Raw genomic sequence first — 16,932 nt, forward strand, 5'->3', positions numbered from 1 at the left:
ATTGTAGCTGAAACAACTATATTTCATCACATATTTCCAAATATTTTGACTATTAAATTAAAAAACTAAAACTACAAAAAGGAATGCACCAACAGATGAGATGACAACTTTATAAACTCATAAAAAAACAAAAAAAAAAACAAGCAACTCCTGTTTGCCAGTTAAATACATTTTCATTGTTAATTCAGCAAAAATTCAAATGAAGATCGAGATGTATGTATTTGGAACTCTATTAGATTGCAGGGGAATGTTTTTGCCCAGAGCCCCCATTAATTTCTGACCCTGGATGGAACTCTATAGAGAGATAGAGTTGGGAGATGTAACCGGTGTTTAAGTGTCCCTATTCACCATGCAGCTGTTACACTACACAAAGTATTTTTGCATGCAAAACTATAGATCGCTCCAACATGACGTGCTTGCAATGTTAACAGCTGTTGATTATAAACAGGAATGTTTACTTTTATACCATCGCTCACTTACGGAGGCGTGGTATAATGGCATTTGCATGATGAATTAACAGGTTTAGAAAAGTTTTTACATCTGTAACATCAGGGATAGGGATCGTACACACAAAAAAGAAAATTCTCTCATGATTTACTCTCCCTCCTAGCATCCCAGATGTGTATGACTTTCTTCTGCAGAACACAAAGTAAGACTTTTAACAGAATATTTCAGCTAGGTCCTCACAATGGAAGTGAATGGGTGCCAAAATTCTGAAGCTCCAAAATCCACATAAAGGGAGCATAAAACTCCAGTGGTTAAATCCATGTGTTTAGACACGATATGATAGGTGTGGGTGAGAAACAGATCAATATTTAAGTCATTTTTATCATACAGTGCATCCAGAAAGTATTCACAGCGCTTCACTTATGTTACAGCCTTATTCCAAAATGGATTAAATTAATTATTTTCCTAAAAATTATACAAATAATACCCCATAATGACAACGTGAAAGAAGTTTGTTTGAAATCTTTGCAAATGTATTAAAAATAAAAAATAAAATAAATCACATGTACATAAGTATTCACAGCCTTTGCCATGACACTCAAAATTGAGCTCAGGTGCATCCCGTTTCCACTGATCATCCTTGAGATGTTTCTACAACTTGATTGGAGTCCACCTGTGGTAAATTTAGTTGATTGGACATGATTTGGAAAGGCACACATCTGTCTATATAAGGTCCCATAGTTAACGGTGCATGTCAGCGCAAAAACCAAGCCACGAAGTCCAAGGAATTGCCTGTAGACCTCCGTTTCTCTGTGGAGAGAGGAGAACCTTCCAGAAGAACAACCATCTCTGCAGCACTCCACCAATTAGGCCTGTATGGTAAAGTGGGCAGACATAAGCCACTCCTCAGTAAAAGGCACATGACAGCCCGCCTGGAGATTGCCAAAGGCACCTGAAGGACTCTCAGACCATAAGAAACAAACTTCTCTGGTCTGATGATACAAATATTGAACTCTTTGGCCTGAATGGCCAGCGTCATGTCTGGAGGGAACCAGGCACCGCTCTTCACCTGGCCAAAAACCATCCCTACAGTGAAGCATGGTGGTGGCAGCATTATGCTGTGGGGATGTTTTTCAGCGGCAGGAACTGGGAGACTAGTCAGGATCGAGGGAAAGATGAATGCAGCAATGTACAGAGATATCCTTGATGAAAACCTGCTCCAGAGTGCTCTGGACCTCAGACTGGGGCGAAGGTTCATCTTCCAACAGGACAACGACCCTAAGCACACAGCCAAGATAACAAAGGAGTGGCTACAGGACAACTCTGTGAATGTCCTTGAGTGGCCCAGCCAGAGCCCAGACTTGAACCCGATTGAACATCTCTGGAGAGATCAGAAAATGGCTGTGCACAAACGCTCCCCATCCAACCTGATTGAGCTTGAGAGGTCCTGCAAGAAGAATGGGAGAAACTGTCCAAAAATAGGTGTGCCAAGCTTGTAGCAGCATACACAAAAAGACTTGAGGCTGTAATTGGGGCCAAAGGTGCTTCAACAAAGTATTGAGGAAAGGCTGTGAATACTTATGTACATGTGATTTTTTTTCATTTTCAAACAAACTACATTCATAATACCCCCATTCCTTATCCCCTTGGGAGGAGGCACCCCCATATTGCAGTAGGCTACCTCTATCATCCTGACCACCCAGTTGGCCATTCGCTGTTTGGACACAGACTGGCATGCACATGATTCGCAATAGCAGATATACAGTAGGCTGCATGCAAACAGTGTGCTCTGACTGGGCAGATTAGATGCAATTAGGCTGATTCCACAGTCATGAGGATGGGGATGAAAACAATATAGGACTAAGGGCCTGGATACATATGAGCAGGGCAGTACCTTTGGCAGGAATGCCAGGTTTGGAAGAAAATAAATGGCTGAGCCCTCTTCTCCTACTCTTAAGCATGTCTGGTTGTAACAGTCCTGGCCTGTCACAGTATTTTTTATTCATATAATAATAATAATAATAATAATAATAATTTAGGTACCTGACACTAGGGTGAGTATTACTCTGTTAGCTCCAGTACATAAGCAATCTGCATGCCAGTGATTTATGCTCAATGTAAGATGCGGTTTCTTTTCCTTGTTTCATGGGTGTTTGTTTATTGCTTATATTTATTCTTATGTATACTGATGTTAGGTTGTTTTGTTTTTTTTGTAGAAGGACTAATTTTTGTTGATTGTCGAACCTCGGATTGAAGAGGAACAATGCGGTTTTCGTCCTGGCCGTGGAACGACGGACCAGATCTTTACTCTCGCAAGGATCCTGGAGGGGGCCTGGGAGTATGCCCATCCGGTCTACATGTGTTTTGTGGATCTGGAGAAGGCGCATGACCGGGTCCCCTGGGAGAGACTGTGGGAGGTGCTGCGGGAGTACGGGGTGAGGGGGGTCCCTTCTTAGGGTGATCCAATCCCTGTACGTCCAAAGCGAGAGCTGTGTCCGGGTCCTCGGCACAAAGTCGAGTTCATTCCATGTGGCTGCGCTTTGACACCAATCCTGTTTGTGATATTCATGGTCAGGATATCGAGGCGTAGTCGGGGTGGGGAAGGTGTGCGGTTCGGTGGGCTGGGGATCTCATCGCTGCTTTTTGCAGATGATGTTGTCTTCATGTCATCATCGGTCCGTGACCTTCAGCTCTCACTGGATCGCTTGGCAGTCAAGTGTGAAGCAGCTGGGATGAGGATTAGCACCTCTAAATCTGAGGCCATGGTTCTCAGCAGGAAACCGATGGAGTGCGTACTCCAGGAAGGGAAGGAGGTATTGCCCCAAGTGAAGGAGTTCAAGTACCTCGGGGTCTTGTTCACGAGTGAGGGGACAATGGAGCGGGAGGTTAGCCGGAGAATCGGGACAGCGGGGGCGGTATTGCACTCGCTCTATCGCACCGTTGTCACGAAAAGAGAGCAGGGCCGAAAGGCAAAGCTCCCGATCTACCGGTCAATTTTTGTTCCTACCCTCACCTATGGTCATGAAGGCTGGGTCATGACCGAAAGAACTAGGTCGCGAGTACAAGCGGCCGAAATGGACTTCCTCAGAAGGGTGGCGGGCTTCTCCCTTAGAGATAGGGTGAGGAGCTCAGTCATCCGTGAGGAGCTCGGAGTAGAGCTGATGCTCCTTTGCGTCAAATGTGACACCTCAACTGACAAAAGGTGTCAGTTGAGGTGGTTTGGGCATCTGGTAAGGACTAGGCCTCGGGAAGACCAAGGATTAGGTGGAGAGATTACATCTCCAAACTGGCCTGGGAACACCTCAGGGTCCCCCAGTCAGAGCTGGTTAATGTGGCTCAGGATAGGGAAGTTTGGGGCCCCCTGCTGGAGCAGCTGCCCCTGCGACCCGACTTCGGATAAGTGGTTGAAGATGGATGGATGGACTAATTTTTGTTCTTACTATTAATGCCAAAGAGGGTGATTCTGAAGAAAATAGTTATTTAATCTAAGGACCCCTTGAAGACATACTACCTTGTGACATTCAGGTACCAACACAAGGATTTAGTAATATTGATTGGAGTATTTCACCCTGCTTCAGTTTACCCCATCTAAAGATTTATCTTCATTCATCTACAGTTACCAGGACTTTATATTTCCACTCTGAACTAAACCAGATAAGACATTTTATACTCATTTCAATGAGCTATGATTATATTATGTGGTATATTTAAACCTTCCATCTCATCTGTTCTTTTTTTGTTCGTTTGATTTATTGTCAATTCATTGACTCTGGTGTGTGTGCGTTTGTGTATATATATGATGTTTTGAAACTCATACTCAAACTGCTGGTTTGAGCATTTCTGTAACTGCTGATCTCCTGGTATTTTCATGCAAAACACTCTTTGGAATTTACTCCGAATGATGCAAAAACAAACAAATATCCAGTGAGTGGCAGTTCAGCAGACTGAAATGCCTTGTTGGGGCGGCTGTGGCTCAGTTGGTAGAGCGGGTCAGCCACTAATCACAGGATTGGTGGTTCGAATCCTGGCCCACATGACTCCACATGCCGAAGTGTCCTTGGGCAAGACACTGAACCCCAAGTTGCTCCCAAAGGCAGGCTAGTGCCTTGCATGTCAGCTCTGCCGCCATTGGAGTATGAATGTGTGTATGAATGGGTGAATGTGTAACAGTGTAAAGCTTTGAATACAGTTAATGTTAAAAAGGCGCTATATACCGTAAGTGCAGACCACTTACCATTTGTTAATGAGAGAGGTCAACAGAGAATGACCAGACTGGTTCGAACTGACAAAATCTATGGTAACTCGGATTACCATTCAGTACAATTGTGGTGAGAAGGATTGCATCAATACTGTATATACTTTACATGTATATAAATAAATAATACTTTCCATATCATTATAATAATACTAATCAATATGATACATATAATGTCATACATTATTATAATAATTAATATAGCTGTAAATAAGTAATAATTATGGTTGCCTCTTCAAACATATACAGAGAGGGAAAAAAGTATTTGATCCCCTGCCGATATTGTATGTTTGCCCACTGTCAAACAATAGATCAGTCTATAATTTTAATGTTAGGTTAATTTGAACAGTGAGAGACAGAATAACAACAAAAAAATCCAGAAAAACACATGTCAAAAATGTTATAAATTGAATTGCATTTTAATGAGGGAAATAAGTATTCGACCCCTCTGCAAAACAAGAACTTGGTGCAAAAACCCTTGTTGGAAATCACAGAGGTCAGACGTTTCTTGTAGATGGCCACCAGGTTTGCACACATCTCAGGAGGGATTTTGTCCCACTGCTCTTTGCAGATCTTCTCCAAGTCATTAAGGTTTTGAGGCTGATGTTTGGTAACTCGAACCTTCAGCTCCCTCCACAGATTTTCTATGGGATTATGGTCTGGAGACTGGCTCGGCCACTCCAGGACCTTAATGTGCTTCTTCTTGAGCCACTCCTTTGTTGCCTTGGCAGTGTGTTTTGGGTCATTGTCATGCTGGAATACCCATCCATGACCCATTTTCAATGCTTCTCACCCAAGATTTGACAGTACATGGCCCCATCCTTCATCCCTTTGATGAAGTTGTCCTGTCCCCTTAGCAGAAAAACACCCCCAAAGCATAATGTTTCCACCTCCATGTTTGACGGTGGGAATGGTGTTCTTGGGGTCATGGGCAGCATTCCTCCTCCTCCAAACACGGCGAGTTGAGTTGACGCCAAAGAGCTCGATTTTGGTCTCATCTGACCACAAGACTTTCACCCAGTTCTCCACCCAGTTAATCCATCTGAATCATTCAGATGTTCATTGGCAAACTTTAGAAGGGCCTGTACATGTGCTTTCTTGAGCAGGGGGACCTTGCGGGCGCTGCAGGATTTCAGTCCTTCACAGCGTAGTGTGTTACCAATTGTTTTCTTGGTGACTAGGGTCCCAGCTGCCTTGAGATCATTGACAAGACACTCCCGTGTAGTTCTGGGCTGATTCCTCAAAATTCTCATGATCATTGCAACTCCACGTGGTGAGATCTTGCATAGAGCCCCAGACCGAGGGAGATTGACAGTTCTTTTGACAGTTCTTTTGTGTTTCTTTCATTTGCGAATAATCACACCAACTGTTATAAATCGTCACCTTCTCACCAAGCTGCTTGGCGATGGTCTTGTAGCCCATTCCAGCCTTGTGTAGACAGCTCTTTGGTCTTGGCCATGGTGGAGAGTTTGGAATCTGATTGATTGATTGCTTCTGTGAACAGGTGTCTTTTAAACAGGTAACAAGCTGAGATTAGAAGCACTCCCTTTAAGAATGTGCTTATGTATAAAAGACACCTGGGAGCCATTAATCTCTGATTGAGAGGGGGTTGAATACTTATTTCCCTCATTTAAATGCAATTCAATTTATAAAATATTTGACATGCATTTTTCTGGATTTTATTTGTTGTTATTCTGTCTCTCACGGTTCAAATTAACCTACCATTAAAATTATAGACTGATCATTTGTTTGTCAGTGGGCAAACGTACAATATCAGCAGGGGATCAAATACTTTTTTCCCTCACTGTACAATGGTATCATCAGACTTCTGGCTGCACTGCACCGAAGCACCACGGGTCTGGCACCATAAAGCCAGTCCAACTAGCGAATGTCCCGTTTGGCTAACTGAAACACAGAGGACAGACTCAATCCTCCCTGCAGCATGTTTGCTGACACACAGACAAAGAAACACAAAGATAAATGCAATAAAGCAACTGATAACACAAATGAAATATTATGGGTGTTTGTGTTTGTTCTGAAAAGGGTGTAATCTGGATCTAAACGATGTTTTAAATGCAGCGTGTTTGAGTCCATGAGCGTTAACGGAGCATGTGTGCACCAACGGCTCCAGAGGGTATGCAAAAGGGGAATGTGAAAAGGATTAAAATGTATGTAGACAAGTGCTGCCACAATCAGCTTAACAGCTCACCCTGTCACATCACCACCCGATTCTCAAAGCTGTGATCTGGCCTAGAATCTGGATAGGTAGTTGGTGGTGACTATCTGCCTGCCTGGCACAAAATTTACATCACGACATTCAAACTTTACATCATGACCAACGAGGCAACTACACTGGCAGCTAGGTATAACGGCTCTCAAGACTAGCCCATACCACCCTCAGACTGACAGCTTGGTTGAGCAGTTTAAACAAACCCTTAAGAACACACACAGGAAGTTGTTTGCTGACAGAGGCCACGACTGGGACAAGTGGATACCATTCGTTGTGTTCGCCTACAGAGAAGTACCACAAGCTTCCTCTGGGCTCTCACCATTCGAGCTACAGTATGGATGGCAGGTGTAGGGACCTTATGACCTCCTATAAAAGTGTTGGGATGACTATTCACCACCAGCATCGGAGAAAGGTATTGTCCGAAATGTCCTAAAGATGAAGGACGAGGGCAAGGGAGAACCTACAGAAGCTGTAGCAGGCACAGAAAAAGTGGTATGACCAGAATGCCAGGCTACGCCAACATCAACCAGGGCAGAAGGTATTACTTCTAGTACTAAACATCAACTAGCAAGCTATTAACCCTCTGGGGTCGACGGACGTTCCGGCGCGTCCTGCTGGATATTTTCGTCATTACAGTGGAAACAACTTAAAATACTCCTTCATTTTTGGGTATACAGATAAGTGTAAGACATCATTAGAAACTATAAAGGGTCTACCTTTATTTGTGTACACTCACAATAACAACAAAACCTTGTGCTTTTGTAAAATAAAGAAAAAATATAAAGGGTGAGCTCTCAGACGTCTCTGTGTTCACGAGCATATATCTGAAATACGTCACAAACATTAACTGAAACTCCACGAATACTTATCACACAAACATGAAACATATATCTAAAGAAAGCTTAAAATGTCTACTTTTAAATAAAACAACTCAAATGTAAACAAATATTCTCCTGCTATGTAATCTGTATGAAACAAAGCGATGTAAAGTTTCTTCTGGCTCAACTCATTAAAGCTAATGTGATCACAAACACCAGCAGAGCGTGCCATTCATACACTAATGAGCTGAGGCGATCAATGCAAATGGTGCACTGATGGTGAGGTTTAATGTAAACACAACACAACTCAACTTTTCTGCATGTTTGTAACGATACACAGGCGATGAAACTCCTGGATAGTAAGGAAGAGATAACATTTTCCTCAGAAGAAGAACGGGACTCCGATGAACGTTTGTATTTTGAATAGAGACTTAATCCAGCCGAGGATACAATTTCGGACGAGTAAGTCATTTAGATTTCTTTATGACTTGCTATGCTATTTTATATAAACATGTACATATTTTACTAGTGGGACTGTTTCCAGACTTGCCAGCCAGGATTCAGAGTATTGACATTTGAAATATATCCTAATAAGCAAGTTTTAGTTACATGTAAATGCTGTTTCAGCTAAAGCAGGTATTTAAATTGTATGCTGTATGATATAAATATGATATGTAATATGATATAAAAATAATATGAATGTTTAGATTATATTTTAACTAGCGTTTACGCTGCCTCATTATCATCAACAAAGCTTGTGCTTGCAAATATCTGTTCAGGTGTAAATGAGTAAAATGCACTTTAAATATGCCCATATTAGAAAATCAGCATATTATAATGATTTCTGAAGGATCATGTGACACTGAAGACTGCAGTAATGAGGCTGAAAATTCAGCTTTGATCACAAATTGTATTTTACAACATATTCAAATAGAAAACTATTCTTTTAAATTGTAAAAAGAGTTCACACAATGTTCTTACTGTATTTTGGATCAAATAAATGCAGTCTTGGTGAGCAGGAGATACTTCTTTTAAACGGTAGTGTAGGTATAAAATTAAGTAAAGTCTTTATGTAAAGAACATGTATAGTCAGATTACTTCTTTTAACTTAAAACTTGATTTTGATCATTAAGTCTCCTCACATTCATTCTCTTTCTGGCACATTCCTCATTGATAGGCCCAGGGGAGACATCTTTTGTCTCTTCAGGTGTGAATCACAATCCATATTCATGATCGTTCACGTCTCCTCGCATATGACCTTTCTAACACAAAAATTGTCTTACAAAAGTTCAATTACTATATTGTTTTGTATGAATGAGTGATCAGGATGGTTTTCACATCATTTTTCCTGTTCTCAAAAGTCTTGTGGACAAATGTTTAGTATGTGTTATATAGCCTTATTTCAATAAATTGTAGTTTTTTCAAAAACCATGCATAAATGTTATTTTCTCAAAAATACAAACATGTTGCTCACATATTATTTTAGCCCAGTTTGCGCTGAATACAGTGTTATCAGACTTTAGCCATTAATATGTTTTTAAGCAACTAAAAAGAGCACAAATGTCAAGGCATATCAAAACTTCTCCAGGGCTCAAAACACCAGGGCTCAAAATGGACGTTTTGCTTCTGGCTCCCCAGAGTCTTAGAACCCGTCAGGCCACCGATGGACCTGTAAAAACCCATGCAAGGTTTCTTGCGGTTCTCGCATTTGCCTCTGTATGTGCTCTATAAAAGCCACTGCTGTCCTCTTCCAGCAGCATGGCTCAACAATATACAGGAAGTGGATATAATCCAGATAGATGTTGCTCTCTCTGACTAAGAGTCTCCTTTGGCTGTGCATTTATATCTTCCTTTACTAAATTAATATTACTATTCACAATAGTAATAACAATAAAGAAATCAAAATATGATCTATGCTAAATCAATGTGTATGTGTAAATATAATTATTTAACAAACAAGCTGGTGGTGTGTTAATATATATATATGTGTGTATATATATATATATGTGTGTATACACACACACACACACACACACACACACACACACACACACACACACACACACACACACACACACACACACACACACACACACACACACACACACACACACACACATACATACATACAGACACATACAGACATTTCACCCCACGCTTCCTGTAGCACTTGCCACAGATGTGGATCTATGGATGTCTTGTCGGGCACTTCTTACGCACCTTACAGTCTAGCTGATCCCACAAAAGCTCAATGGGATTAAGATCCATAACACTCTTTTCCAATTATCTGTTGTCCAATGTCTGTGATTCTTTGCCCACTCTTTTTTTGTTTTTCCGTTTCAAAAGTGGCTTTTTCTTTGCAATTTTCCCATAAGGCCTGTGCCCCGGAGACTTTACTGTTGTACATGAAAGTGGTGTTGAGTGGGTATAATTCAATGAAGCTGTCAGCTGAGGACATGAGACGTCTATAGAGACTCTGATGTATTTATCCTATTGTTTAGCTGTACATCTGGGCTTTGACAACTATTTTTGTCCTTGTTAGAGCCATTTGTCCTTTGTCTTTGAAGACTGTAGTGTACACCTTTGTATGAAATCTTTAGGTTTTTGGCCATTTCAAGGATTGACTGATGAGTTTCTAGAGAAAGCGGTTTCTTTTTTGTCGTTTTTGACTTAATATTGACCTTAAGACTTGCCAGTCTATTGCATACTGTGGCAACTCAAAAACAAACACAAAAACAATGTTAAGCTTCATTTAATGAACCAAATAGCTTTCAGCATTGTTTGATATAATGGCAAGTGATTTTCTAGTATCAAATTAGCAATTTTTTATGATTACTCAAGGATAAGGAGCTGGAGCGATGGTTGCTGGAAATGGGGCCTGTCTAGATTTGATCAAAAATGACTTTTTTCAAATAGTGATGGTGCTGTTTTTTTTAACATCAGTATTGTCCTGACTATACTTTGAGATCAGTTGAATGCCACTTTAGTGAATTAAAGTACCAATTTCCTTCCGAAACAGAAAAATCTGTACATAATTCCAAACAAACCACACACAAATGAACATATCCAGCTCTGAAAAGCAACAAGCCTACGATAAAGGCAACAGCTAAATTAAGTAATGTTGGTTAAATGCTCATTTAGCGATGCAAATTCCAACAGCCAATACCGAGGTGGTAGCATTCATCCTTGCAGGCTCTGCTCAGCACACAAAGAATGAATGAAATTCCACACTCATGGTTTCATTTTGTTCACTCATATTTTTAGTTTGCTTTCGTCAGATATGTTTTAACACCCAATGACAACGACTAAAATTCCCAAGCAGCTTGTTCCTCAGAAGGCAATAAGAGAAAGTGCCTGTAGTGCACCTGTAGTTGTAGAGGTTGATTGCATGCAGGGGTGTGATTCATTTGCTATAAGTCTCCTGACAGTTCACCCTCGGCAAGGCGGACACATACTGTGGTGTGTTGACCGAGGTGAAATAAACTGTATGCACAATAATTATAAAAGAATTAGCAAAATGCTGTTTAAAACACTTTAGGTGGAATATCACATATTATAGTCTAGGACAAATCAACTTCAAAAAGTATTTCACGTCAACTACAATATGCATTTAATATGTCTTACCTATGGTGGCATTGGCAGTCATGTTGTAGCCATAGTCAAAACTGACAAAGGTCAGATAGGAGACATGAGACGTGAAGGCCAAAATGAGCAGAACTCCCACCATACTGGAGATCACAGGCCTTCGCAAGCCCAACGTCCTAAAACAAAAATATAACCCTCAAATACCCTACATCAACACAGTTCAAAAGTTTTATAATTAACTGTTTACAGGTATTTCACAAACCTGACACAGCACAAGTAGATAGAGTAGAGAATAACTGCTGATGCACAGAAGTAGTCCATCTTCTATAAAATGAAGACAGAAAATCTCTATCAGATCTATAGTTATACAACAGTTAGTTACGATCCTCTAATGTGAGTGGACAAGTGGCATTCCATTAAAATATAATATTTTGTATAACAGCACTGGAATGCTTAACTGTTTGTTTCCACTCTTGTCTAATTTGCCTGTTTTTTTTATTTTTTATTTTTTTAAGTTGAATAATTTTCCTTCAATTATCTGTAGTTAAGTTCTTGTTACCTCTGTTAGATAGGTATCTCTTGTGTGGAACACTGTTGACCAGAACCATGCGTTCAGTGAAACCTACAGACAGAGACAAAAACATGGTTGCTTATACAGCGACCCATAAACAGTATTTAGATACTTTGGCATGCTTAAAAATGTATGAATAGCATTAGTTAACAAAATGTCAAACCAAGTGCCATCTGCAAACAAATGATAAACGTTTGCAATTGATAATGGATAAGATTTTTTTTTTTATAGAGCGCAATTTATTAAATATTTTTTAAAGCTGAGCAGAACTAAAATATTTTATACTCACTACAGAATCCATGTCCATGCTTTTCAGGATTTAAAATTTTTTTCTATGACTTTAAAAGGCTTGGAAATTCCATGATATTTCCAGGATATTGTCAACTGTGGGCACTATGTAAAATAGAGTTCTCAACCACACTAAACATCTGAATATACTGTATACCTGACTTAAATGCTTTTCTGAATCATTTGATTATCATTTAATAAAATTACTGCTGCCAAGACCAATAGAACGTGTAAACGATGGCATAAAATTAATTGCTCCAAGCACATAGAGGACTGTGAATATATAATAAGCCTTGTTGTTAGAAAGGAGGTGTGTTTGTGCTGAAAAGAATATCTGCTTTTTCACCATTGGACCAAACAGTTCTCATTGCAAAACCGTGTCAGATCGTATCAGTTGGTGCGGTTTCCATTGTGGTGCTGTGAAATCAGAATTAAAATGTATGAACTGTTACAAATAACCTAGTTGGTGATGGTGTGAGAGGTGAACATTGGAGCGAGTGCACTATGGGGGATGATCACATATTGCAGTTTTTAGGACAGTTTTTTCCCCTTGGTTTTTACTCAGCTAAAGGACAGGAAAGATATGGCATATGTGCTGAGCATATAATGGTAAATCTTGCCTTTTCCTCTTTTCTTATGTTCAGAGCCATACACAACCCCTCCGCATTATGCTGAAGGGTTGTGTCTGGTTCTGAACATAAACACACAGAAAGATAAAAAGTTCGCAGAATAACTAAAAAGACATTTTTTGAAAAGAAAAAAAAAAATATCTTAAATGAGTAACATAATTATATATTATATTACTTTGTTCGATTCCAGACATTTTTGGAATCGCCTCCAATTCCAATTCCTGGTAACAGAATTTATGGACTCAAAAGCAAGAGTCAATTCCAGGCTCATTTTCTCGATTATTTTATGATTCCCAAACAATTGGAGGTCAAGTTAAATCTCATAATGAAAAGCACAATCTAAAACATTCTTTGCATAAAAAATCTTGTCATTTTCTATGAATAGGTCTATTATAATTAGAGATGCACCGATCGACCGGCCAGGGACCGGAATTAGGCGATTTTCCGCATGCTCTGCCCGGACCGGTAACCGGCCGGTCAGCCTCACGTATTACCGATTCCAAGCCGGTCCGTTTTGTTGCCAGCGGCGCAGGCAATAACGTCACAGCCGCATGTAAACATGTCATTGGCGTGGGAGATCTTCACTGTGTGAGTGAAGAATACATAAAGTTTGAAATGTGTAATAATTGTAAGGACAAAGTAAACCGTGGGGGAACCACCACAATAACTTTCGGATCAACAAACCTAATTAGACATTTATAACACCATCACCCAGCTGAAAATGCCCATTTTAAAAAAGAAGCTAAAAAGTGAAAGTGGCTAAAGCTAGCCAGAGCTCAGAGCCAGCCACAAGTCAGCAGCCTCTCCTATCATTCCTTGGTATGAGCAGCGAAAATACCAAAGCAATTACGAGGAAAATTATGGAATTCATGGCCCTGGATGACCAGCTCCATAGTTGAGGACAGAGGGATCAGAAATCTGATAAATTTCCTCGATACAGAGTATGAGGTACTTTTCGACGTCGCGTTGCCAGAGTTGTTTAATCTTGTGTCATGTCACACACGCAGCCTGTTATCTGTCAACATTTGGGTACACAAATCCGGGAGAGGGGAAGGGGGGTGCTGGATGGCAGAGGCAGGCTAAATAAAAAGAAATTGTGCCGTTGTGATTTAACGGAATTTTTCCCACCGTGTCTGATGTTAAAATCAGTGCGACACACATTGCAAAAGGCGTGGGCATTGTCGATATGGCTTCGGGATATGAAATTAAATTCTTCCATCCAGCTGTTGTTAAATGTACATGTATATTTTGTTTTTTTCACCGGAGCACCAGCTGAGTCTTCTCCTCCCCTCTACCAGTGATGCTTGATTTAACCTCCTGCGTCTACTGCCTGCGCAGATATCAACAGCGCAACTCGGTTGTAGGTTGCCAGATTGTGGTCATAAATGATTTGTAATGTGTATGATGATTGTGTGAGTAGGATGCGTTTCATTCAAGATCTGGCAACAGGACCACCTTGGAATAATATATTGATGTGATTATTCATATAACATGGTTTGGGCCATACAAATTACGGGAGTTTTTTTGGGAGAAATAGCAAAACGGGAGACTCCCAGGAAAAACGGGAGTGTTGACAGATATGCAAGCCGTTCCTGAAGCAGTGCTCAGTTTTACAACTGATATTTGTACATCTAAGGTAAGTTGAGCGTATTGTACACTTCAGTTTTTCAGATCTTTGGAATTGTTTTGTTAGATGAGTAATAAAGAGAAAAAGGTCCATTTATAAAAATAGTGGAAAATGACATCTGTTATATAAAGCAACTCATTTGCAGTTAATTGTTATTTCTATCTCTTTCTAGTCACAGAGCACTTTATTTTGAGAGTTGTTTAAGTGACAGAAGATCCTGTAACATAGTGCAGTTTGTTAGCACAATAAAATTGTAATGTTTAATAATATATTTTATTATGAAAATAAAATTTAGCATTGAAGAAAGTTAGATTTTGTTTCTATATTGGTATCGGCAGGTCACACTTGCAAAAAAAATCGGAAATCGAAATCGGCCAAGAAAATCGCAATCGGTGCATCTCTAATTATAATCTTTATGCACGACGCTTCAATCACAAAGGATGAATTTGAGGGAAGTTTAGCTGAGCAGATTACAAGAACTTCCGCAAATCATGTTATCAGCACAATTTCATCTATGTTAACATTGCCTATTACCACTTATCAGTTGTAATTGTTTAGAAAGATGTTTATCTTAAGTATGTAATTGGCCACTAACTTTTGTTTCGATAAATTTAATTCACACACTAGGGGGAGTTGTAGTTAATCGGGTCGGCATATTATTCTCTTTTTTTTCCATCTTCTTCCTTTCTTTTTCTTCCTTGTCCATAGACATATGCATACACACAGAGATGCTTGGAGATGAATGCTTAAAGATAAGAAAGTAAGAAAGGATTCTCTTTAAGCATTCAGATCCAAGCGTCTCTGTGTTTGTCTTTGGAGGGCAAGGTTTGGAAAGAAGGGATTTGTCTAATTCACTGGCTAAGTCTGTTGAATGTTCCAGAACAACTAAAAATCACTTACAGCATCTTTAAGTAGGGCTGAACAACGAACCAAAATAAAATCGAAATTGCGATATGACCCAGTGTGATTTTAAAAAACGGAGTACTGCAATTTAATTAAATAAATAAATAGTCTCAAAGTGCTGCCCGCTGACTGCACCTGTGCACGGCGGTTTCGTCTGTACTGTGTAGTGCTTTCTTAAATACATGTATAAGGAATCAGTGTATTACACTTGTTGTTTCACCTTTATGTTTGGCCACTAGAGATTATTATATTTATTTATTTGTTTACAGCCAGGCAGATATTTTTACAAAATAAAATCTTCCACTGAAGAAAAAGGCTTGAGTTTAACCGGACTGCACATTAAATTAAGAAATGATTAAATAAATAAATTACTATCGAATAATAATAAGAATATATGATTATTGAAATAATGATACTTATTATTATTATTATTATACAATAATATATTTCTATATTAATTTCTTAATATAACATTACTACTGTTGCAATAAAATAATATTCAATATGACTGGGTTTCGTTTTAAACTGATGATAAGAAAAGTGAACTAACCCTTTCACAAATTGGAAAATGTTTTGCATCAATAGGAACACTCTTTCAAGAACAGTATTTCTGGTCAGCAGCAAAGCATGGGCAAATAATGGTTAATCTTTGGTTAAAAGGAATTTTGTTATGTTAGGAACATGTTTTGTTTATCATATTCCAATTAAAATCGCTATTTTTATAAAAAAAATAAAATAATAATTATTCAAATTTCATTATCCAAATTATTCAGCCCTAACTTTAAGTGTCTAAATACTTTTTGTAATCACTAAATGCCCTTCATTTACAAGTTAACAGAGGTACAGATAGTCATAGTCTCACCAGTGAGAAGGCGGTGATGGTGTGGTACATTGGGCTCTGGCGAGGGACGGTGCTGCGGTATCTCAGAAGCATCAACAGACATGCCAGACCGTTAAGCAGAGATGCCAGAGCAGACGCAGGTTCCTCAAAACACAGGAAACGTGCAAATGGCCACTAGAAAAAAAGTCACAGACAGAAAATAATTATGTAAGGGCCACCCCACTGAGCCAAGGACGGAATCCAGTAGAAGGGTGAAGGTTTCTGCACGTTCGTCATTTTTTGGCACTTGTCGGTGTAACGTCTTAAAGTAACCGTTTTAATTTTGACTGAATCTGAATCCATTTTTAATTTTCATCTGAATCAAATTGTAAAAGACCATGAATTTAGGTTGAGATTCCAATTTGGGCTTGTTCATTCAGAATCCTGTCACTTAAGAGTCTTGTGCCGGCCATGAACACAGATGTGTTATATCACAAACTCTTCAGTCAATCATTTCTATAATATTGTACATTATTTTCAATGACAGGGGGTTGCCCTTATCTAAATTCAGGTTTGATGAAAATTGTTGAACAAATTGTTGTCTAATCAAAAGGAATTCCTAAAACTTTTAACAAATGAAAATAAAACAATTACTTTTCAATATACCATTGCATTTTTTACTAAACATTTATTCAGTATAACAGCACTCTTGCTTGATATATTGCTTAATTTGTATTATTATTGTTGTTATTATTATTA

At 39.3% G+C, this 16,932-nt stretch overlaps 1 protein-coding gene across 1 annotated transcript in view; it reads right to left on the bottom strand.

The window, feature by feature from the left end:
* The window catches only part of pgap3 (post-GPI attachment to proteins phospholipase 3), a 40,268-nt gene that overhangs the window by 10,872 nt on the left and 12,464 nt on the right, over positions 1 to 16,932 (bottom strand). Inside the window, exons 3-6 of the mRNA XM_052113084.1 lie at positions 16,216 to 16,368; positions 11,895 to 11,957; positions 11,598 to 11,659; positions 11,375 to 11,511 (exon numbers count right to left, since the gene is read on the bottom strand). Coding sequence (XP_051969044.1) covers positions 11,375 to 11,511; positions 11,598 to 11,659; positions 11,895 to 11,957; positions 16,216 to 16,368 — 415 coding nt within the window. The remainder of the gene's footprint in view (positions 1 to 11,374; positions 11,512 to 11,597; positions 11,660 to 11,894; positions 11,958 to 16,215; positions 16,369 to 16,932) is intronic.

This window comes from Xyrauchen texanus, chromosome 40 (genome assembly GCF_025860055.1).
Source record: "Xyrauchen texanus isolate HMW12.3.18 chromosome 40, RBS_HiC_50CHRs, whole genome shotgun sequence".
In the NCBI taxonomy this organism is placed as follows: domain Eukaryota; kingdom Metazoa; phylum Chordata; class Actinopteri; order Cypriniformes; family Catostomidae; genus Xyrauchen; species Xyrauchen texanus.